This window comes from Lipophrys pholis (genome assembly GCF_963383615.2).
Source record: "Lipophrys pholis genome assembly, chromosome: 11".
NCBI lineage: Eukaryota > Metazoa > Chordata > Actinopteri > Blenniiformes > Blenniidae > Lipophrys > Lipophrys pholis.
The window spans coordinates 18,818,033-18,842,230 of NC_137631.1; the positions used below are offsets into that span (position 1 = coordinate 18,818,033).

Below are 24,198 nucleotides of genomic sequence, written 5' to 3' on the forward strand. Positions count from 1 at the left end.
ATCGGGGATCCAATTATAACCACATTCATATGGATACGGTGCACAGTATACGGTTTACAGACATTCTTACATTTCTTTGGAGCTTGGTTGCGCTGATATCAGAGAGGTTGAGGGCGAAGAGAATCTCCCGGGCACCAACATACAGCATGTTGTCTTCATTACTGAGAAGGACGGAGGTAAAGTTGGAGACTCCGCTGACTGAGAAACTTCTGGTTGTCCTCTCTTTTGCGTCTGTAAAAAAAGAAAAAGAAAAAAAAGACAGAGAATTCATTAGAGAATCTGTGTCGGCTGAACCATAACAAGCACACAGTCCATTACATTATAACCCTGTTAGCCTGTTAAAGCTGCAAATGAATAAAATGTACTTGAATACGCAAAGTAATGGATCTCCTCTTCTTTTTGCCACTGTAATTTATGTCCCCAAAGGTACACTAGATGCTTTGCATTAATCGAACTTGCTCGCACCACACGCACTGTACACAGCCAAGATCCTTTATATGTATCTTAAGTTACATTTGATAGGAAAAAAAAATGCATTTGAAGTTCTAAATGGCATAACATCTACAAATGCACAGTAGCTCAAGACATTTATTTCTTGGTAGTTTATGAGAAAGCATGCAAAAGTGATCACATGGTGATCTAGTGGTTAGCACTTTGAGCCACTGCTCCATTTCGAGCATTCTGAGCCTTTTTGTGAAGAGCGTGTACGTTCTTCCCTATATGTGTGAATGGCTTTTCAGAGTACCCCACTCTCCTTTGCTCCCACATTCCAAAAACATGCATATCAGGTGAATTGGTAGATTGAATTTAGATACGAATGTGTGTCTGAGACTGGTAACCTGTTAATGTTGTATCCTGCCTTCGTCCACTATAAGATCGCCTGCAGCCTCCTGTGGCTCTAATCAGTACACAAATGGAAGCTCAAAAACAAGAAAAGATGAGAAAAAGTTCCATTCAAACGCGTTCCAGTGATATTGCGATTGTAGGGTCAGATGACACCAGAAACTACTGGATTTAGACTCTGTAGGACAGTTCGTCCACTACAAGTTGATACACCCAAAACAGGTTTAACACAAGAAATAAATGTCTTCCAAATCCAAGTAGCTGCTCATCAGAGGAAGAGAGAGTCCTCTTCCTCAGCAGGTGGCTTTGCTCCAACCACATTAACGCCTCCTGACTGGAGCCCAGGGTTAAATCATCAGCTCTCCTAATCACTGCTTTAAAGGCCCGCGTGTATCTCCGATTTGCAGCAGTCTGGAGGCCTCCACTGCCAGCCCAGCTTGAACAACTTGTCCTAATTGCTTGCCAGCTAAAACAGAAACAGTGAGCTGATGGAAACTTAAAGTGCGATTCCTGCCCCTGAAATGTGACGAATGAAGGAGGGGGGAAAATAATAAACTGATAAACTCCAGTTATTTTGCAGAGCGGGGTGCTCTAATATTGTTTTTCTCAGTGATGGTGTTTCATAGTTGATCTTTGTGATTCATTCTGTAATGACTGCTCTAAAAGACAGGACAGAGATCAATAAGCTGCACTTCAAAGCGAAAAGAGATGTTTCTTTTTCTTCAACCTAAATTCGCACCAGGTTTCACATTCTTTACCCCACATGATGAAAAGTATAAAAATAAATAATTTATGACTAAATTGTGAAGGAAAATTGTATTTTGTTTTGTAAAATCTGGGATACCAAAAGCTTAATTAGTGTTGTGAAGCTGTAACATTAGCCTCAATATCTAATGACTCTTTTACTAATTAAGTTCCGTTGACGTTAGATCGAGCAGTTAGAAATCTCTGTTACTTTCCTAACTTTCAGAAATAACCATATGTAGATTTCAGGTTCATTCCCGGTTTATCGTGATAACCCCTGTTGAAATCAGCTTTCATGTTGTTTCCAGATATGTGATTATCAAACCTGAAAATTCAACGTGTGAGGCTACAACAAAATGTTCATTCGGTGGGAAATTACAGTGCAAACCGAGTCCAAAGAACATGATATGAAGGCTTGTTGCCTTGTTAAAAAAAGTTCCTGTGAGTTCATTGTAATCAGACAGTTGACTTGAGTTGAGGCACCACTTCTGAAGATTTTATTTCTGTCTAAATTCACAAGGATTACAGGCATGGTAGGCCAAAATTGGATTACAACCACATATGCTGGTAATAATTAAAGATATGGCACTTCCCCGCATAAAATGAATTCACTGCAGATAGGCTCATTATGTTCTAACAATGTATTACGCGCCCTGCAGTACGAGTGACCCAGTATAACCTCACCTCAGCGAGTAGGTGCAGGAGGTTGAGAGACTTCCTCTCCCTCAGGAAGACATTTTAACAGCAGCCCATCGCCACAGCAACAGTGAGGCATATTGTGGTTAATTCTGTCTGTAAAACCACGAGAGGCTCTGCTCAACATACTGTACATGGACCCAGCGGGGCCGTTCCCTCTCCTCGTCATCATCATTACAGGATAAATGGACTGCTGCTCCAGGTCGGTCCTGCCCTCCCCCTCTCCCCACTTTGCACCCCCCTCCACAGAGCCTTGGGCAAATTTAACAGTGATTTACCGAGAGAAGAAGACAAATGCCAAAGCTTGAATCTAAACAAAAGCTTTGAGGGATTTTCGCAGGGGAGGAAATCTACACAATTATTCTCTGGAGTCAGATCTCCACTGACATACTTAGCAACAACAGATGACAAAGAGAAACAATACAGCCCCCAACTAAGATATCCGGGAGGGTTATGCAAAGCTTTTTCTTTATAATTTCAGGAAAACAATAATTTTTCTGAAAAAACCTACTGGTTGACTGTGCTGCATTTCTTTGGGGGAGTGGGTAGTTGTTCAATAGTGCATTTCTACATTAACATTTTGCCAGTGAGCTCAACAAGGAATGCTGAAAGACCATCTAAAAAGACCATCTTAAAGCTACAGCACGGTGTTTGAAGCATCTGTGTGTGTGTGTGTGTGTGTGTGTGTGTGTGTGTGTGTGTGTGTGTGTGTGTGTGTGTGTGTGTGTGTGTGTGTGTGTGTGCGCGCGCGCGCGCCCACGTGCGTGTGTCCGTTCGCCTTCCAGCTCGACGATTGGATTTTACAGTATGCACAAGTTAATTAGAAGAACGTGCTAGATGTCTGTCTTGGGTTCTGGTGGAGGTCAAAACAGAATGCAAAGAAGATATATTCTATAAGCAGATTCATATCAAACTGCTATCGGATGCCCTAATCTCATTGTGAAAATATATGTGAGTCAGTGACTATTTTCACTTGTGATACACGGAAGTTGTACTTGTTGTCGGAAGCACAAATGTTGCAAAGATTCTACTTAAAAATGTCTAAAGCAAAGGGATTTGCACACATGTGGCATGACACACACTTGACATTTGCACAACATGAGTAAAAATAATTTGGGCATTTTTGACTGTCCTGCAATCGATGCACGGAGGTTGTGCAGCGGTTGTGTGTGACAGATACACAGGACAATTGTGAAATGGTGATAGTATAACCACTCCTCGGTCCAGAAAAATTATGGTCATTGGATGTGAAGAAAAATGGGCTGGAAGAAGTCTGACATTCTGAAAGCCAATTTCTTGCACCTTTTAATTTGTGAAAACGTTTGGTTTGGAGACACTCAGGACCTTCACGGTTCATAAATAGCCCAGTGAAACCAAATTGAAAGCTAATATTACCTTGTACTTACAGCACTTTATGACTTTATGGCAATATGACAACTAAAGTTTGAGATATTGACAACAATAATTAGAGCCTTACTCATGTAATATAAAACGTGAAGGATTTCCATTTGTAAGCCTGTTAATGGGATAGGCCAGAATATTTCATGTTTCCGTCAACGAACAGTCATGAACGTTCACTAATCCGACCACACATGTCGCTACAAAAAATTACTCTTCCGTCATTGTAAATGATCACAGTCATAAAAGAAAGATTATTTAGTGGGTAATACTATCTGCTGCAACTCTGCGAGAACCTTAGGCTACAAAACCCCTTGTCCACTAACCCACAGGATCAAACACTGTACAGACTGTTACCCTCAAACCATGTCTAGTGATCTAATGAACCTCCACTGCAAATATACCACAGTCTCTTAAAGAGTCTCCTCCATTGTTGTTTTGACTGTCTGAGGTCGGCTCCTGATGGGTCACTCCGTGACAATGCAGCCCCAGAAATGTTGTGGTGTACCCGAGGAGAAGAGAGGCAGACGGAGGGGTTCAATGAAGGTACGTAAGAGTTGAAAGAGGAGCTTCTATCGGAGAAGAAAAGAGCACAACAGCTTTTTCAGAAAAACCAAATGAAGGAAAGGTCACTATAAACAGTAGATTATCTTTAACTTGAAGTGACATGGAGGGGTTTATTTCGAGGGTGCATTCACTTTAAAGTGGTCACGATCAGGACGCCGCATGCTTTGTACTGTGGCCATGCTAAAGAGATAGAACGTGAATGTAGAAGTATAGTTGTTGGTTTAAAATACTCTGGTAAAATACCTTATTTAACTTAAGTTTCAGATCTTTTTAAATGACAACATGGAGTCAATACAATTCTGTTTGTAGAAAAACAGATAAAGTGTCCACCCATCCATCCATCTTCTGCTTGAGGAGGACGCACTCTGGTCGGGCTGCCAGTCCATCGCAGGGCAAACACAGAGAGACAGACAACCACACACTCACATTCACACCAAGGGGCAATTTAGGGTCACTGAGGGCCACACGAGAACACCGTTTCACGTAAAGACGTTGTTTTTGGCCGATCATCCACACAGTGTGGATGTGGCATTTTAGGAGCCCAACATTTTTATTTTATTTTTTTTTAAAAACACGGGTTCCAGAGTGGGAAAATTCTAAGGCCCTGTCCACACAAGCTAAAACGATCTTTTCTCCCGGGCGTTCTCAAAAAAAGTTCCGTCCCCACGTCGTTATGAACATGGCTTTAAAAGTTCACTATAAGGCAAGAGTGCTAACCACCGCACCACCGTGCAGGCCCATAACAACAAAAAAAAAAAGTTTCAATATTTGTGTTCAAACATATTAAGTAAAAGTAAAACTCAAGTACAAATATTTACAAAAAGTTCAGATAAATAGGAAAACCAAGTTTTTCTACTTTTCACCAGTCTTGTATACGTGTTCATCCAACAAAATAAGATACGAGACTTGTGCTCAATGATTAGAGACTTGCCAAAAATGATTTTCCTGGATTTAATTTTTTCTTCACTTCTCTGAGATGCATCAGGTCAAGAGATCAGAAAAACTGAACAGGAGCCAGCATGTCAAGAACAGTAGCCCTATTGCATTAGACACTCGGCAGATAACATTTTTCACCAAAATTACTTTCTACAAAAGAAAAAATCCCTGTGAAAACTCTGTCTGTGAATTATTCAGAGAACTCCACCGAATTACTCACTTGTCATTTTTCAAACAAATTGGACTTCACCTCGATTTCCTCTGAGATACAGCATCTTTTCTGCATCTCAAAAATCTCAGCATATAAATGTTTGCTCAGCAAATAACTTTTTGCTTAATAACGTGCTCTTCTGTGTGACACGTTTTGTGCAAGAATCAGAGACACCGAACGGCGAAACTTTTCTGCTGGGTTGAAGAAACAAGCTCTCCGCCCAGCTGCAACTAAAAACAGCACACAAAGAGGGAGCCAGTCGACAGAGCTGGAGGGCTTTGCACCTCACCATGTCACTGACACCAGACCTCTGAACCCTGGAGTTTAAAAGAGCAGCTTTGTGTGGTTGGAGCACTTCATGCGTGGCCCCTTCTACAAGTGCATGAACAGCAGCAGTTCAACCTCTGACAGCTGCAAGCAATATGAGATCATTGCCATTATTATGTAATTAAAAGTCATTTCTGCAAATGACACTGCTAAATGGACTGAAAGAGTCCCAGAGACTGACTTGCTAATCTATTTAGAGTAGAAATTAATTATACTGGGCTTAAAGGAATCCCGCCACAATTTTTGGAGCAGATTCCGTGATTGGTGTGTGACCAAAAAAAAAAGTGGAAGAATCATTAAAATTGTGGAACATCCCCTCTGGAGAGGGATTGTAGAGTAATTTCTTCAGTGACAGAAAATCTGAAAGGCCCCTTTTGTAGGCCAACAGTAGCGGGCTGATTCAGCCAGTGCCCTCCCTTAAGAGGAGGCAGCCGTTATCAGCTCTCACAGCTGTATGTTCAGGAGATCGGGCGATTGTATACCTCATTTAAAGCACCCGCTCCTGTTTGCTTTCTGCAGAACTACAAGAAAACATTGTTCGACACTAAGACAGACTGCATGTGAGGGAAAAAGTACGCATAAAATCTGGAAAAAACCTCCCCCAGCATCAGACTTCTACCTAAAACTTGACTGCTGTACTAAGTGTGTACAAATAGCACCGGACTTGGTTGCTTGGCCGCATATAAGATCATGATTTCATGCTGATCAGAGTTAACACAAAGAGAAAAGGCTGCGTCTCTTTGTTGTCAAAGAGTGCACGCAAAGGATGCTCATTATAGATCATCTATGTGGGGAAATCAGATGACCCGTTTCCAGTCTTCTGACCATACAGACGACCTAAATACTCACGTATGAGAGAGTATGAAAAGAATGCTTGCAAGATCATCTTATGGGGGCAAGAGTCACATTACAAACAGGGTTGAATGCTCACAAGAAGAGGCACATAACACAATAAACTGAGACGCATAATTCAATTTAGTGAAGGGTACAGACAACTGAGCAAAGAGTGCTTCTGGACATTGTTTAGAAGCTTTCATAGCTGGTCTTAAAAAGAAAATTTGTCATTCAATAACACTTAAATATGTACTAGAAAATACAAATCGAGTGCATATAAGCCATTGAGTGACTCCATCATTCTGTCCATCATGAAGACTAACGTACCGGAGCTAATGCCTGTTCATCATGAGATCAATTTTTGGAAAAAGACTTTCGGGACCTTTTCAAACAATAAGCAACTCAACAATCGTGTCTTTGAATGGTGTGATAAAGTCGAGGTGACATGAATGTAAAGGGAAAACATGCAAACTCCACCTACAAAAGCCAGCAGGATTTAAAATGAAGCTTTCTTGTGAGGGTGCTGCGCTGGTCACTGTTTCACAATGTCACCACCCTTTCATTTTATATAATTGCTTCATTAGATAATAGTAAATCAATACAGCTTATATAGTGTGATTCATGACTCAAGTCATCTTAACATGCTTGACATGATCAGTCACATTGACCCATTCGTTCACACGATCATTCACACGGTCACGCTCAACTTTGGAGGTGGCGCGGATGCAAATTTGTTTTCAAATTCCATTGGGACCAGGTTGGCGTTCAGTATTTTGACTAAGAGCTTAAACAGATTGAATGAATGATCTGGTCTAGCAACTGAGCCATCATTCAGTCAGCTCTTTCTTATAGAAACAGTGGTAAATTTATTCAGATATTCATATTCTTGCAAAGATTATTCCACATCTCACTGGCAGCCAGAGGGATTTGGTTTCTTCATCACTAAAGACAATACCTATTTCTTTCTGAGGCATCCTTACCCTTCATATAGATATATGGTGTCCAGTGAGAACACCATAGGAAGAGCAAGAGAAATAAATCCTCAGTGTCACAGTTGAGAAACTGTGATGCAATTTATTTTGGTTATTTTCGAGAAACACTGGGGGTTGACAGATGAGTGGGGATACCTTTACAGTAGCATAATCTTGTGAAAATAAAAAGACAGAAATGACATTCATGAGAAAAGAAGAAAGATGATCAGAGGCAGTTCAGGGGGACATTGGGGATAAATCTCTTCCCATTGTCTTCATCTACCAACTGTACTTGTTCAAGGACTTTGCTTGGGATGGAACAGCTGAACTCTTGTAAAATCCAATTGCTTTCAGAGAAGTAATTAAGACCCTCGAGTGAGAGGGAAGCAATGACTGGTGCAACAGGGAGCCGCAGTGCCAACAGGAGTCCCACTGGGTCAGTGTCAGGGCACTGCCAGAATTCCCACTACTGTTGTATTGTCTGGTGACATCAAGATGGAAAACAGCCCACACAGGAGCACTAACTAAATTCTCCCAAGTAATTTTAAACTGGCTATTAGGAGCAACCGCTGAATGGGTAATTGTGTGGGAGAGCAAACCTGGGAGGCTGAAGGACGGAGACAGAAGCATCTGGAGTGCATTAAGAGAACAGGCCAAGAGGGTCAAGTCACCAGGAGATTCATTAGGCAAGCTGTGAGCCTGCTGTTTGTGTTGGTAAATTGTGGGGCTGTATCTTGTTAGCAGGATATTGTCTCCGCTGCACCATCGTGATGCTGAGATAGGTGGTAATTTTGGACACGGCTTCAGGAAGCAGAGGCTCAAGAGTCATATTGTGAACATCGCAAATACTGGGAAGGCTGAGGAAAGAGCAGAGATTAAAATATGTGCATTGGATGTGCACACAGCAGGGTGAGCAATAAAAAAGCACCAGTGGAGCAATTTATGGTGGAATAGTGAAGTGGCGGCAACATAATTATTTGTTAACATTTACATACAACAATCTGTTTCTCATTTATTAAAGCCATCATTTAAGAAAGTGCAGCCACCTCAGCACCCTAAAATCCTTTTCTCATGAAACATGTCCATAAGGCCGGGTGCTGTCAACATTGCTGGTAAAGCTGACCCAGGATTAACCAGAATAATGTACACCAGCTGCAGGTTCATCAAGAACTCAATATAACCCTTCCTTCTGGTGTGAACACCTCTGGAGGATAAAAACATAAAAGCTGCACATGGGGTCCTGGCCAGGTCTCAGTGTACAGGAGCACTCTGACCTGTCCAGGTTGTGAGATTCCTGCCCTCACAAGACCCTGGAAATTCATGAATCAAGCAGCTTCAGCCTCTTGTCCCTTTTAGGTTTTGGTCTAATGGCTCAAATATGCCCTAGGTTGAATACATAGACAATACAAAGGGAGCCGTCTTTCGGTCTTCTGCATTCATTGCATGTGCAATTTGGTTTGATTCCAGGGATAAGAAATGTGAAAATAAGAAATATGTGGACAGTAAAACTAATATTCATTTCAACCAAACACATTTTTAGAATTTAATTTACTATAGGAAAAAAAAGTTGTGTTACAACATCTACCAGCATTACAAGAGTTTTGCAGTTTTTATTGCCGATGAATACGGTTCTGTTGGGAAGTCTGACTTCCTTAACTTAGATAACCTCGGGTCCATTTCTACCGTTGTGCAAAGATTGTGTGTGTGTGTGTTGAAGTTGTACATCAGTTATTTTTCAGCCATCTAATTGCATTAGCATTTTTCATGTCAGAAAATCGATACCGCTTAAACACATCCTACACGTTAACATCGATAGTCAATGAGTAAGCAAAAAGCATAACAATGAGTAATGTTTACTGTGAATAAAAATATTTGTTCAGTTTTTTTCCAAATATGTACCTTAACATTTAAGAAAATTATTATTTTTATGCTGATACATCAGTGGAGATTGTATACCAGAGAACAGAAATGACTCAGATCACTCTTCTTCTGCTGGGAAATTATACAGTTGTTAATGCAATCGGAGCGATTAGAACTGAACAAAGTCACAATCAAAGTCTTTACTGACCAGCATCTTTTCAACAGTCACTTTGAGTTTCCAGAAATGAATAAATCCTTAACAAGTGACATGGTGGAGTGTATTTAAGCATTCATATCATGAAAAAGTGATGTTCAGCTATGTGGTATCAACACAATATTGAAAAGCTGTTATCTCACTTGACACCACTGTCATTTTGAATTACTCAAGAGTGGCCGATGCATCTGGTCCAGACATGACAGCTTATAAATAATTAAAGCTGCTTCATTCCCGGGGCGACTGCGGGCGTGACCCCTCAACAAAATTAAAGCACGACCGTCGCACCAAGTGTGACAGAGGGCTGCACTCATCCACAGGAAAAGGCGGGCAAACTAAACGGCTTATAGGTGTGTCTTTAAATAGTCTTCCAAAACACTAAGCCATTCAACCATGGTTTGCATTAAACCCTGGAACAAAAGCGGAGAGAAAAGCAGATGCAGGCTTTACTCCCTGAACCCATGATCCGTACTGATAGGCGCATAATGAGAACCAGACAAGTGTTCACACCATAACACATACAAATCCCCATTCATTATTCATGGCAGATTACCCTCTTCATTAAGGCAGAGGCGGGGACCAAGGGACAGAGAGAGAGAGAGAGAGAGACAGAGAGAGAGAGAGAGAGAGAGAGAGAGAGCACAAGAGGGAAGAGGAAGGGAAACTGGTCTCTGAAAATACAACCGGATGAGGATCAGCCATGCAGGCCTGTGGTCTGCCTACACCGCTGAGGTTCAAGCATGCAAGCTGTCAAGCTAACTGGCATCCAGAGGGGACAACAACGACCAGAAACCATGAAAAGACCAGGCAGTTTCTGCTGTATAAAGTTCAGGTCCCACAGGCCTGCAGCTCTGCATTCTGCTTTGATACTGTAAACACAATGTGACAAAGCCCTTCTGCAGGAGGCTGGAAAATGTCACTGTAGCAGAACTGACATTACCATAGCAAGTCAATGACTATCAGCAGGACATGTTAACCCTCCTCAGCTGGCTCAAACTTGTTCTTTCCCTTGCGTCACAATCTAAAGCCTAAAAAATGGGTCTGCTAAGATATTCTTACTGGGACTTGCTACATAAGCCTGCGACTGAATTACAAGTATGTCTAAGCTGTGAACCACTTCAAGATATGTCAGAGGGAGCTGATAAAATGGCTCCTTGTTAAGTTTTATGGGGGATTGTAACTACCTCTGTTGTTAAAGCTGTGTCATTTCCTGCTTGACCCGCCACCGAAAGGTGAAACCTTATCAATGTGGTCAAAGTTATGGCAACATAAAAGCTAATGACGAGGGATAAGTATGCTGAGCTCCAATAATATTACTAAAACAGACGAGTTGGAAAAGATATCCTACCTTTGATAGGTTCGGATGCAAGGAATACATGGAATATATAATAGAATATGCACAGCAAACCTTTGCCATGTGGGTTTTGTGGTGTTGTTTAACATTGGCTACACACCCCAAAAGCCAATCTTTCAACAGAACGGGAAAAGAGTGAAAGCGTCTTTTCAGTGAGTGATTGATGGTGTGCGTTGTTGTGAAATGCTCTGCCAGGGCTGAGTTGAGGGCTTCGCTGAGGCTGGGAGTTGTGAAAGATTACCTGTTGCTATAGAAGTGGAAAGGCACAAGCTCAGACAAGCAACAAGGCTCCTCTTTTAAAAGCTTGCCTGGCTCAAAATCAGCCCCAATGCTGGAAACTGAATCAATGTCTATAATAGATCACTAACAAAGATCCATCAAGACAGTCTTCTCTTTAATGAGTATTAGTCACTAACTGTAGTTCAAGGACCCTCACTGATCCCATCATACATCATCTTGTTGGATTTCGCAGGGAGCTGCAAGGGTACAATTAATGTTTAAATCCAACTTGTCATCTTAAGTGCACATATAATTTGCATAATTACGTCAGCGCAGATCACAACTCTACTTGGTACGAGTGGCTATGGCACCCTCTATGACGAGAGCAAAAGGATTAATGCTCCAAAAAAACACTGCACAATAGGTGAGTCCACCTGTATCTCTGACATATTCAAGGACTAAAACAGGCACATTTACTCTTTCACAAACCCAAAGAATTTTTCAAGCTTTACAAAAACAAATTATTTAAGAGCAATAACTCAGCTGTGCAGTGAGACTATGTCTGACTGCCATCAGTAAGTCACAACACAATAGGCCTGTTCATTTTGTAATTACGTCTGACCTGCAGGTGCTCAACAGAGGCATCTTGACAGAGCAGCTCCCATTCTCCGTGTGGATTTACATGGAATTTAAATCAACGAGACAAAGACCACTTCTCCCACCTAAATCCTTTTAGCTCTCACAATGAACACACATGAAGTGTATTGATTTTTGGAGAGAGTTAATGAACAGAGACACCATAGGGAATGGTATAATCAGCAGAATGTGACTTTGTCCAAAATATGGACCACCAGACCTCAGAAAGGTATAAGAAATAAACAGCCGTTTCTGTTGACTGTTAATCATACAAGTCATGAGCAGCAGAAAGAGAAAACAAAGTAGCTAAACTGTTCAAAACTTGTGTCGCTGCTCTTTCTGACCTTTACTGGAAGTGCTGCCGTCATGCCAATAGATCCGATTAACCCTCTATTGTGCGAGTGGCCACACTTGGTAACGGTTATTCCAAACAGTAACAGAATCCAAGGTAATATGCACTGAACAAAGACACAGTGTGTTAAGTAAATCTTGCGTTTGATTCTTTATTTGTTAATGCTATTGTGAGACCGTATGACTTAAGGGTCAACAGAAAACATGTTGTGAGAACCTAATATTAAGAGATTGATACTCAATACATTTAAAAGGTGCAAATAATAAAGAAAATTTGTGAGTTTGTAACTTCTTAACAGAAGCATGTAGCCTATTACTTCCTTATTGAGAAACAATGGACTGGTAGTTTTTGCCAAAAAAATCTCTTTGTACTTGATTACAATAAGTAGTTCCTTCTTTGAAGAAGTTACTTCACGAGTAACTAAGAATAAAGGTCAGTTAAACTTGTAAAACTAATGCGTCACTCTGAGTAATGTGTGTGCCTTCTCTTTCACTCAATTAAAAAAAATTTTTTGGTGCGTATGTATTATTGAAGTGTTGACGTTTTGCACTGACGGAGCTGTAAACACTGTGTGGTTCAGTTCAATGGATTCACTCATTAAGATCAGCTGAAGTTACATCAGGTAGTTGTAAGTTAGTTTGTGTTCCACACGATTATCTCTGTTACGTGCGCTCGAGTGATGGGGGGATACAATCTTCGACAATCATGCAGAAATCAGCACAGTATTACAAACATACGTAATAAAGTCTTTAGAGTCTCAAATCTATCAGTGTTACTGTGGCGACAAAAGCTTTGGATAACTCTAAAGCTAACAACAGTACAGAGAGGAACAGTAGTCCTGCGCCTGTTTTCATGCGTGACAAAATCAACAACTGATGTGTTCATGAAAATTGTAAATCCATTACTAATCTTATAATAGTGATCAGTGGTCACATTAATAGTTGCATTACTGTAATAGATTACTTTTAAGCAGGTTCTTCAAACACTACATTAATACCTATGACAGAAAGAGTGAATTGCACTAAAACACAGCAGGACACCTTACTCTAAAAGGATCCTCTTGTACTGTCGCAGTGCAATATCAATGCCATGGTGACTGTAATGGATGCTCAAGAAGTTGTTAAACTTACTGTAGGAGAAGGTGAGACGTGGAGTGACATCATTTTCCATGGCAGCTGTTCGAAAGCACCCAACGAGAAGGACAGTGCAGGCTGATAGACAGAGCCAAGCCATACTCATTGTCCACATGCCTGCCCAGGCCAGGCAGCCAACTCACAGTATTTGCCTTTCAGGTTTTGGGGGAATTCATGAAGAGTGTCTTTTTAACACGTGTTTATTTTCTTTCCCACTTTCTCTCACACTCTTGTAGTGCGGCTCCAGGCTCCTTGAATGTGAGGCCTTTGCGCTGTTGTGAAGGCAGGACACTCCGCCGGTGCAGCAGACGATGATGCTGGCTTGGAATGACGGCCTTTGACCTCAGAGTACAACAGAAAGCCTCCTCTGATGAGCCTCCATACGTGCACCACACCACGAAGTCTCAGCTGGGATCTATGAAGGCAAAAGAACATGATTTGTGTTAAGTGTATTTTATTAACAAACTCAGATTAGTCATTTAAGAACTAGGCATATATAATGAAGAAATATTGATTGCCTATTTGATCAAAATTGCTGATAGGTTTCTGTGAGTGAAAAATACTATAAGAGAGGTTGAAGAATATACATCAAAATGTATTTTCTTTGACATTAATGGTTCAGCCCCCGGCTAGCTCAGTTGGTAGAGCATGAGACTCGCAATCTCAAGGTAGTGGGTTCATGTCCCACGCCAGGCGCCACCTTCCCGTGGGCTCACCACCTGCAGGAAAGGTTCTTAATCGGTGCAATGTGATCTGGGTGACGGTGCTCAGACTGCCACCCACATGACCTGGAAACGGATAAGCGGGAGAAGATGGATGGATAATGGTTCAGCACCAGCCTGTATCTATAGCACCACAACTAAAACCAGACTCTGATTAAGAGACTCTGCCACAGGGCAGTCTAATTTCTACTTTCTCTAATCGTGACTCTCATAACCACATGTTGTTACAGCACATTGAGTTTCTGTTCATCTGAATAAGCTGCAGTGATCACTAACAAAATACTACACCGTGTCTGCACTTCAGTACATGTTTGACTCTGCACAATTCTCCAGCCAGGTTAACTTGATAGTGTCAGAGAAAAACAAACTCCCAGAGCCATAATCTGCCTCTCTGAGCGGCACATACCTGCTCCATTGTGCACTGCCCTGGAAAGAAAAGAAAGCACAGATTTCTTGGAAATCCTTGCTGAACCTTCGAGACAATGAAAAGGTGTGGCACTCAGATAAGAGATCATACTACAGAGAATAACAAGAGGCTTCTGCTTCATTGGATTGACTTGAGTTCCATTACTCAGTAGAAAGAAAGCATATTAAAACCTATTGCACAGTAAGACTTTGATTCCCACAGGTCATAGAAGACTTTACTTTCGCCTGCTCTTATGTGCAATGACAATTTTATGGTGATAAAACTAACCCAAGTCCAATAACACTCAAACCACTGCATAAGCCTGCTGTTCACTTCAATCCAGATCATTACAATAAACTTTCATTTATTACTCTTATTCAAGAGTTGACACTGTCAATCGAATTCATCTAATATGCCAACAACATTTTTGTGAGAAAACATGACATGTAAAAGAAATGAGAAAATTCAGGGATGCTAATAAAGTGAATACAGTTTGACATGGAAAGAAACTTAGCAGACACATCCCAGTTACAACTGTGAATACTCCGTTACAGCTGCCACAAGGATCTCCTTGTTATATGCAACCAACAGGAGATGTGGTTTCATGTGAGGTATGGCGATCGATAGCAAAACGTAGCAAGTAAAGCTATTCCTGGTCTCTATCAAGGGGATCTTGACTCTTAGTCAATAAGCAGTCTGACGCTTCCTACAAAACACAGACGTCTCAAAACCTGAGCCAGGAAGGAAGCCTGTGCTAAATGCCAGAAAAGAAGTCACTATGATGGCTTTTTCTACGGCCGTGGTACTGCACTAGAATACAGAAGAAACGCAGATGCTTATGCTGAATTTTCTCATTTGAATTATTTCAACTTTTGACCACTGAATTTGTTGATTTGTTAAATTTGGAAAGTTTGATGTAGAAGTAACGGATTTGACAAACTAGCAAATATTCTCAGGACAATAAAACACAGACATTGATGCGTTATGTGGATATGTATTGTTTACGCCAGTGGTTCAGAACATTATTTCTTGGAGCTCTTTCAAGTTGCATCTAAGAAAAGCTGTGCACGCACTCTGTACTCGCTGACAAAATATTAAAAGAAAGGTGAAGAACTTGCCAACTCTCACTAACATACAAAAAGCAGGCATAATAAAAGCAATATGTTTTACCAAAGTGTCTCATTACATAGCTTGACATGTGAAAATCTCATTTTGACAGGCTGAGGGCAAGCAAATCTTCAGGCTCAATCCATGATACACCTAAAAGTTTGGCATATTCCAAATTGCGAACCACTGCTTTAGAGAAACTAAAAGAAAATGAGAAATTGGTTTCTTTTTCCTCAAAATTAAATTTTCATTTTTCACTATTTTCACAAGATTGATGAGAGAAAGCTCTGAAGAGAAAATGATGAAAAAAGCCTGGATACTAAAGAATCTGGACCTACAGCAGCGGGACTTTGACTCTTAATTATCCTGATGACAAAAGCAGACAAAGTCATGAAAAGCGTCTGCCTTTGAAAGCCCAGGGCTCAGTCGGTGGCTGAAGTTTTTGGAAACTGCCTCTTGTCAGCAGTGACGTGGGACAAAGACGGCGACCGCAAACATCCTTAGCGTCCTTTATGAGAGACAGTTCATGGGGAGACGCAAACTCGTCCAGCAAGAAGTGGCAGTAACATTAATCCTGACTTTGTGTGACAGTTGGAAAAATGAAGCCCGCATGAATCAGACCGAGGTACGTAGCAGGACTTTGACTCGGTCTGAGTACAAGAACAAGGGCCCCTCTGACAGCACAGAAATCTATATGCAACCCTTCACTTCACTGCTCTCTCCTGCATCATGCATAAACTGAATCATCCCTTTGACTTTCTACACAGATGTGATAGTGTGCCTCGGCTATGGATGATACTCTCCCATCCATCCCTCTGTGATCTCTTAAATCCCTGTAGGTTTGCTTTCTGTATTTGTTTCATCGCTTTTATAAAGCTTGACAAAATGATTTCAATTAACAAATGATTTCTATAATCATCCAATAGAAAAAATAAAAGCATTTTTCAGTAGGACAAACTTCTTCATGCATTAGAAACAAGCCACTTATATAAAGCAAACCTAATTCATGTATTGTTAATGTAATTGTCGATGCAGTGAGCATTGGACATTAGAAATGTTGAGTTATTGCATTGAATTAGAAAATGACATCAATAGTTTGTTTCATTCACGGCTAATTATGTTTTAAATATCTGCAAAATATTGAAATAAATGGTCAAATACAGGAATAAAGACAAGATTTTAAGACTGCTGTGCATTTTCCTTTTTAAATGTACTCAATGTTCTTTCAGCGAAATAACATTTTCTTGGGTTTTTTAATTTATTTGTGATGCACATATGAAAATAAAAATCTGTTATTTAATTTAATGTGGTTGCTAAATTATTATCATAAATTTATCTTTAAAAACTTTAAACATTGTGTTGCTCCACACAAGTTAAAAAAATGTTTTTTTTTTTTTTTTTTTGCACAAACATTAATTTTGGGATGAAATGTGTCCTGTTCATTCATTTTTCATATGAATGAAAACAGTTTTTTTTTCATTCACCATACTGCTATGAGGTGTGGGGATTTCCCCAGTTAAAGCTGCTGCAGTAACGCTGCGCGGGGTTCAGCTCACGTTCACATCATGTCTATTAGAAAAAGCAACAGTCCTGACAGTCTAAGCAATAAAAATAATTAGCCAGGAAAGGGAAGAGACTGTAAAATCAAGCAGTGAGAAGTTCTGCTGGGAATAGAGAGTGCACTTGTCAAAAGAGAAGGGCTGATTCATTAACACTGTGGATGTGATAAGAATAAAAAAAATTTTTTTTAATCAAATTTGCCTGTCAATGTGAAGCTTTATGGCTAAAGTGGGTTTTACATTCAATTTTTTATTTATTTTTTTATAAATGTATGGCACCCAAACCAGTTTTTGTTCCTTGCTGTCAAAGCCCATCACAGTACAACATGTCACAAAAGAGGAAATATGTTTTATATTTAACCAAACAGGGAAATTCCCAGCAGTCATTGCCAGTAATTTCCTGCAATGAAGCCTCTTGGATACAGTAAAACTATCAGTATATATCATTGTATGTCAAAGTCGGTCCAATGACAGGTCCACTTATGAGACTTTGAGTGTTATAAATAGCAGCAGAGCGCACACAGCAGAAACAGGTGGCATCCCTGTTAACATTTGTTATTTGAGTAGAGTAGGAGAGGGTCAAGGCTCCCTGGATTCCTCGCACAGCCTGTTGACTGGAAAAGTGTCGACTGAAAAATACAACCTTTTGGCGTGTCTGTCATGTCAAGAAGCCACCTGTACACACGGGCACGTTGGAGACTTACGTCACACCCTTCTGATAACCCGGGTCACATGTGGCCTTCAGCCTGTGATCAGAGCCTGCTCTTGGTGCCCCCCCCCCCCCCCCCCCCTGCACCTCCGTGCAGCTGAAGGACTCTCAGATGTGTGAAGGAGCAGATGTGGGATGTGGAGGATATCATCTGTCGAGGGAGGCTTTAATGGAGGAGCGCGCCCGCACATATGGGCAGAGTGGCTGATTTCACTGGGCAAACTGTGTGGGCGTGCACCGCTGACACACTTACTGCACTGGTGCTACTGCCCCTGCCCATTATTGTACAACAGCACATCCAGATATACCTGTCTGTGAGTAAGACATGACAAAGTTTCCATCAGGAAGCTCGAACAGCTCATAGTGATTCACAACCCAAAACAATCCCAGAACCTCAGAGCAGAGCTGGGAGATATGGAAAAAAAATATTTATGTGTTTCTGTGTGTGCGTGTGTGTGTGTGTGTGTGTGTGTGTGTGTGTGTGTGTGTGTGTGTGTGTGTGTGTGTGTGTGTGTGTGTGTGTGTGTGTGTGTGTGTGTGTGTGTGTGTGCATTAAGTTTCGTGACTGCTGTTTTACGAACTGCCGTGAGACCGGGTTGGTGTGCGTGTATGCCAAACTTATACAAATACAGTACATCAACATTGGTATTTCTCATGACCTGTATGTGTTAGCTGATTCCAAACATCTGAAGACCATCTTTACTGCAGTCTGAAGTGGACATGACAGTTCATTCTTCACTAATAAATGGTGCAGTATTATCAACCTGTTTGGTTGTAAAACTAAAAACACAGTATCATCTTCAATGACTGAGTTATTTGGCTTTTGCTACCATGTACCGTGTATTTACATCATCATCAATCATATTTCAGTTCAAATGAGGCTGGATAGGCTGGATCATGAAATGAGACACATTACAGAAAGCACTTCGTGTCTGTATGATTAGTTTCAAAAGCATCGTTGTTATGAAACGTCAGAATATGTAAGCAGACACTTTCCAGTCCGGTCTCTCCAAATCCATTGCAGGTTTCTGAAACTCAAAAACAGCCACACATACAGTATGACCAGTCTTCATCTGGATGTCTCCATTCAAAGAGGACTATTTCATTATGTCCTATTTCGTCATTTAAACGTCTCCATTGTAACCACTGTGATGAATAAAGAGGTCTGGTCAGGAAGGACATGTGGCGTAAAAACCTTTGTGAATTCGAGTTTACGGATTGAAAATGTAAAATCCATGCCGAGTTTTAACAGCAAGCGCCACTGGTGCTATTAGCCCACAAGGTGCTGGTGGAAAATGTGCTACTGTCAGCGGTAGGAGAGGAGTGGCGTGAGTCAGGAGGAGAGGAAGACTCTGAACATTAGTACTATGAATGGTAAAGTGAGACAGCTGGCTGACAGGATGAGGAGGAGGAAGGTCAATGTACTGTGTGTATAGGAAAGGAAGTGGGATTGTCCTGAATGATGAACTCAAGAGCGTTTTAGAGGTGAAGATAGTTTAAAACGAGTATAACGCCTTAAGTCATGAAACACACTCGTCTGAAACTAAAGACAACTCACAAAGAATGAAAAGCAAGACACGCTGCCGACTATCCATCCAGCTGTGTACCCAATTCCAGTTTGTCCATGTAACATGAAGTCAGAAGTCTGTGTTTCTGATTAAGTAACTCCGTTGTTTAAAGAAACACCCACTTCTTCCTGCTCGACCCATTTTAAAGTCCTATCCCCAGATCCAGCTAGGAATAATTAATGGCTCATTCATCCCAGAGTGAACCATACAGCAGTAATTATGACCATATGCTATTCCAAAGACTTTTAATTGCCTAATTAAAATCTTATTAAACTATTGAACAGAGATATGGGACATTTTGAACTTAAGGTTCATGGGAGTTAAATTCATCAAGCCTGCTTCTCCTTTGGGGCTCGTGACACTCGGTCAGGAATAGTGAGTTTTATCAAAAAGTGCACACAGTCCTAAAACATCCCAAATTTGAAGCCATCAGGAATTAAGAGCGTATTGATAGATTAATGGAAAATATGACTGTGAAAGTGGATGAGTGTATTTCATCACCTTTGTGATGTCCTGTCTTTGAAACCCATACAAGTGCTTAAATCAACCGTGTCTCAGAAGTGAAAATATTCCATTTCATTCCATTTCCCCTTCGCACAAATTTCCATAACAGATGTGGAGCCAGCAGAAGCAGCTTGCTGATGAAATGTAAAGTAGTGGAGCCGGGTCTGTCGCCAGGCCTGCTATCACTATCAACGCCAAAGTGGGTGAAAGAAGAGCAGCAGGGGCTCCACAATAGACAGGAAAGTGCATTAAAACTGAGAGGGGCACGGACAAATGACAGCGCTGAAAACATCTTTTTCTTCAGTTGCTCGCCACATCGAACTCTAATTTCCTCATCAAGATTTCAGTCACAAAATCCACCTGTATGTATCTCAAGATTCATTGACATTTTTACTAATAGTTGACAGCCTTTTACATTTCTGGACATAACAAGGACCATCCTTGCATATTCTCTCTTTTATTTTTTTTGTGTTGTTAGTAAAATTTGATGATACTGCCAAAGGTTTGTGTTTTTCTCGACCTCTCCGCTGATCCACTTTTAGGAATGAGCCTGTTCATCTTGCTGAAATGGCTTATGCCTTTTCAACTTTACAGTTCACTCTTTCTCCATGTAGGTCAGTGTTTGGTTTTATTATAATGGAGGCAACTCATTTTTGTCAGAGGCAAACACTGTCACCTTGTCCCATCACTTTCCCAGTGTACCAAATCAACAAAGTTTTCTGCGCTACATAATATATTGTGTATATACACTGCTCAGGAACATTGCTTCTACTCACCACTCATTTGTTTTTACAACTAGTTATACTGCAAGAAGTGTTTATGCTTTGTTTAATAAATATTCCCGCCAAACGAATACACACAACTTCGCTGTAAACAGTTTTCATTCTCCACTATTTGTGTACTCATAGACCAACTTGGATATAAACCAACATTTCAAAGACAATGAGGGACGTAGTTACAACTGGAGCTTTGTGTTGCTGCCGTAGTTGTTGCAACTTGTATTAAAAGGCCGACTTTGAGGCATCTGCCTTTATCCTGCTAATCCCCTCAGAAGTGCATTTGAAGGAAGGAATCAACGTGCTGTGGCATTTGTTGACGTCTGAGAACCTGAAATTGGATGCAGGTCAAATTTCCACTTTTTGGAGCTGCAGCTGAAAACTCTGCAGGACTTTATGTCGGAGTCGTCTGCGAGGAGGTAACGCGAGAGTCTGTATCAACGATCCTAGTGGAGGAAACAAGCTTGTCAATGACTATTTTATGAGAGAAAATAAAAAATAATAAAAGAAAATGCAGCTTTATGAAACTCAGTGCACCGTTTGAGACATTGAAGGTCTGTGTTTTTATGAGGTTTCCTGGCTGCTGCCAGACACAGGTGAGGAACGTTTCAGCCCTGGCTGCTGTAAGTAGGTCAGGCCTGTTGAAACACTCAGTCCCATTCAAAATGTCTCCACTTGTTTGTGATACAATTTTTTTTCCCCCCGCATTTGCAGAAGTGGAATATCAACCCCGATAAAGCCTGCGTGTTAACTGGCATCGACACCAGGCGCTGCATGTCCATTGTGCTTGTTTGCCTGTACAAGTCTGTGATACGCAGTTTAAAAATAATGTCTCATTTGAAAACAATTATTAAGATGTTACAGTGAAATTACTGTAAATAATAATAAATAAATTAAATAATAATAAAGTAAATAATGCCATGAATCAGTGTTTAACATCGAGCTGCGTGATGTATTCACCTCCACCCGCACACCCCGATCAGAAGGTGTCACGTTCAGTAATTATCTTTAGAAACCGTCAACCTAAAACACACACCTGCTTCACGCTGTGGAAGTCCACATGTCTAAGCAAAGGAAACCACATAATACTTCTCTTAATCAATCGCTAATCCCAACTCTTTGTACAAAAGTGTATCGCATCAGCACATAAAGATAATCACTGTAGATCATGCATTAACATGCATTTACATAGTGATACGAGAGAAATTCAGCCACTTGTTGAAAATGTTGGATCCTCGTCCAGTTTTTTGTGGCCTGCTTCACTGAGAAAATAAAAAAAAGTAATCTTGTTAATTTGAAAAAAAAAAACAGACTGAACTGTAACGTTTTGTGAAGTTTTCATTAATTCAACTGCACCGCAACACAATCGACGCCTCGCAACACCTGAAAATATGTGTCATTATCCACACTACTGAATGAGCTCATCTCACACCTCTGTATGAATGCTGGCTTTTTACTCTTTCCAACCATAAACACGTCTTATTACAGAAACGGTCGTAGTAACACTTTAAAAGCTCAATAAAAACAAGAACTCCCTTCCTAATTCAATGATTTTCCTTCTAATGAAGATTTAGGAAATACACATCTGTATCAACCACAACATTAAACAACCTTCACTTAACAACATAATCTCTTGTTGACAATTCAAAGAAATAATGTGCTGCATGTCCATGTAAATTCAAGTACCATTCAATCAGCAGCAGCGCAGTGAAGTAGTTATTCTCTCTGAAATTGATTAGGCTGGTGTGGCATCCATGAAACGGCAGACAAAGCGGCGTAGCTGTTCCCCCTTGATGTCCGCAGCAAGAAGCTGCACGCATTCCAGTAGCTTAGAGGCTTAAACAGAAGCTCAGGCTATAGGCCATTGGGCAGCGAGCCGCACACATCCATCACTGTGTGAGACCGATAAAAGGCTCAAAGTGACCACTCCTCCACATGCCCGCAGACCGGCCTTCAACAGGACTCAAGAGTTTTGAGTCTATGAAGCGCAACTCAAACCATGATTGAAAGATCTCAAGCACATTCAGTGAATTCCATAATGCGGAGGGTTTAAAATTCGTAAATGATGTGGCAAGATATGATCGTCGATCTTGATATCAAATAACAGATTAATGAAGTAATCATTTCAGCTCTGATAATGATCTCCTAATTCCAGAATAATCTGATATCTTGGGAGTAGTTCAGATGATGAGGATGTTGCAAGTTTGAGCTTTTTGAAACCCAGACACCTTTAAGGAAAAGTCTTTAACCAAAGGGTAGAATATCCATCAATCTTCTACGCCACTCTCCAGGTCGCTTTGCAAGCGGCAGGTTAGACCCTGGACAAGATGCCAGTCCATTATCGGGCAAACACAAGAACTGCAGGAAAAAACTCATGCATGCACAGAGACAGCGTCAATCACCACTGTGAAAACCCAGGTATGTGTAGCCAAACGGATGGATTTCAGTACATGATTACACAGAATAAAAGATTTTCATATTGTTGTTTTTTTAAACAGAAAAAAAAAAAAAAAAAAGCATCACTTTCAACTTGGAGAGCAATGTGTTGGTTCAGGTTCATGTTCAGTCCACAATCATCTGCTGTACAGCTTCATTTCAAACGTGCTTGAGAGACTCATTTTTATGCTGAGCACGCTGTAAAGTTTCATTTACAAATTGCAGAGCTCAAAGGCTACAAAGAAGAAAGATAAATTTTCTATTTTCATAATCTGAGTGACAAACATTAACATCTGTGTTTTTTCTACATTTGCATCGTATTTAAATGCACTTTCTTTGTAGTCACACAGCAACTTTTTGTGGGATACATATTACATGCGATAGGGATATGGGGAACTGGGAGTCTGTTCACAACATCAAGTCTGTCGCTCTCTAAATCAAGTTCATGTAAGACGAGTTCACAAAAGATCCTCAGGCACCAAATTTGTGAAGTGCCCCGGCAGTTGTTTCTCTGGATTCAAAACCTTAAGTTGATATCATTCACAAGTGAAATCCTTGATATTTGACCTCTTTAATTAGCATACCAGCCACATTAAAATATCTATGTGTGGGCAGTCAGCCTCCTTTATGTGAGGTCTGAGAGTGGGGCAGCTGCCCCCCGCACGAGGTGACCTCACTTAGTAAAGATCAATAGATAGCTGCACATTCCTCACTCCAAGTCTTCAGCAGTCACTTAAGCCTTGGTATCCCAGTCATCTGAGCCATCCTACGAATCCTTTAGCACGCTGATATTTGGGGTAAATTCCAATCATTGACATCCAATATCCCAGACGACCAGATATGACCTATGGGGGCAGCGTATCTGGTAAACCATACGAAGCAGATGAGCTCTTGTCACTCAGGAGTATCAGCTAATAGGCGACGCTAATGCAGTCGCTCATGGGCAAATTTGTCCAGATAGCATTGTTCAGTTAAGGTCAAAGTGTACTTGTTTGTTCTTCAAATCATTCCCATGTGCCTCCTGTATTTCCCCTTTAAATCAAACAGTGCTCCGTACACAGAAGAATTATTGGCCCCACATTGATTGCTGGGCTGGATGATTAAATGGCTGACTGA

At 40.8% G+C, this 24,198-nt stretch overlaps 1 protein-coding gene across 2 annotated transcripts in view; it reads right to left on the reverse strand.

The window, feature by feature from the left end:
• sema4ba (sema domain, immunoglobulin domain (Ig), transmembrane domain (TM) and short cytoplasmic domain, (semaphorin) 4Ba) overlaps positions 1-24,198 on the reverse strand; it is a 57,464-nt gene that overhangs the window by 11,241 nt on the left and 22,025 nt on the right. For both annotated transcript variants that reach the window (XM_080474409.1, XM_080474408.1), the window contains exons 2-3: positions 13,293-13,710; positions 71-231 (exon numbers count right to left, since the gene is read on the reverse strand). In XM_080474409.1, coding sequence (XP_080330535.1) covers positions 71-231; positions 13,293-13,410 — 279 coding nt within the window. In that variant the 5' untranslated portion in view covers positions 13,411-13,710. The remainder of the gene's footprint in view (positions 1-70; positions 232-13,292; positions 13,711-24,198) is intronic.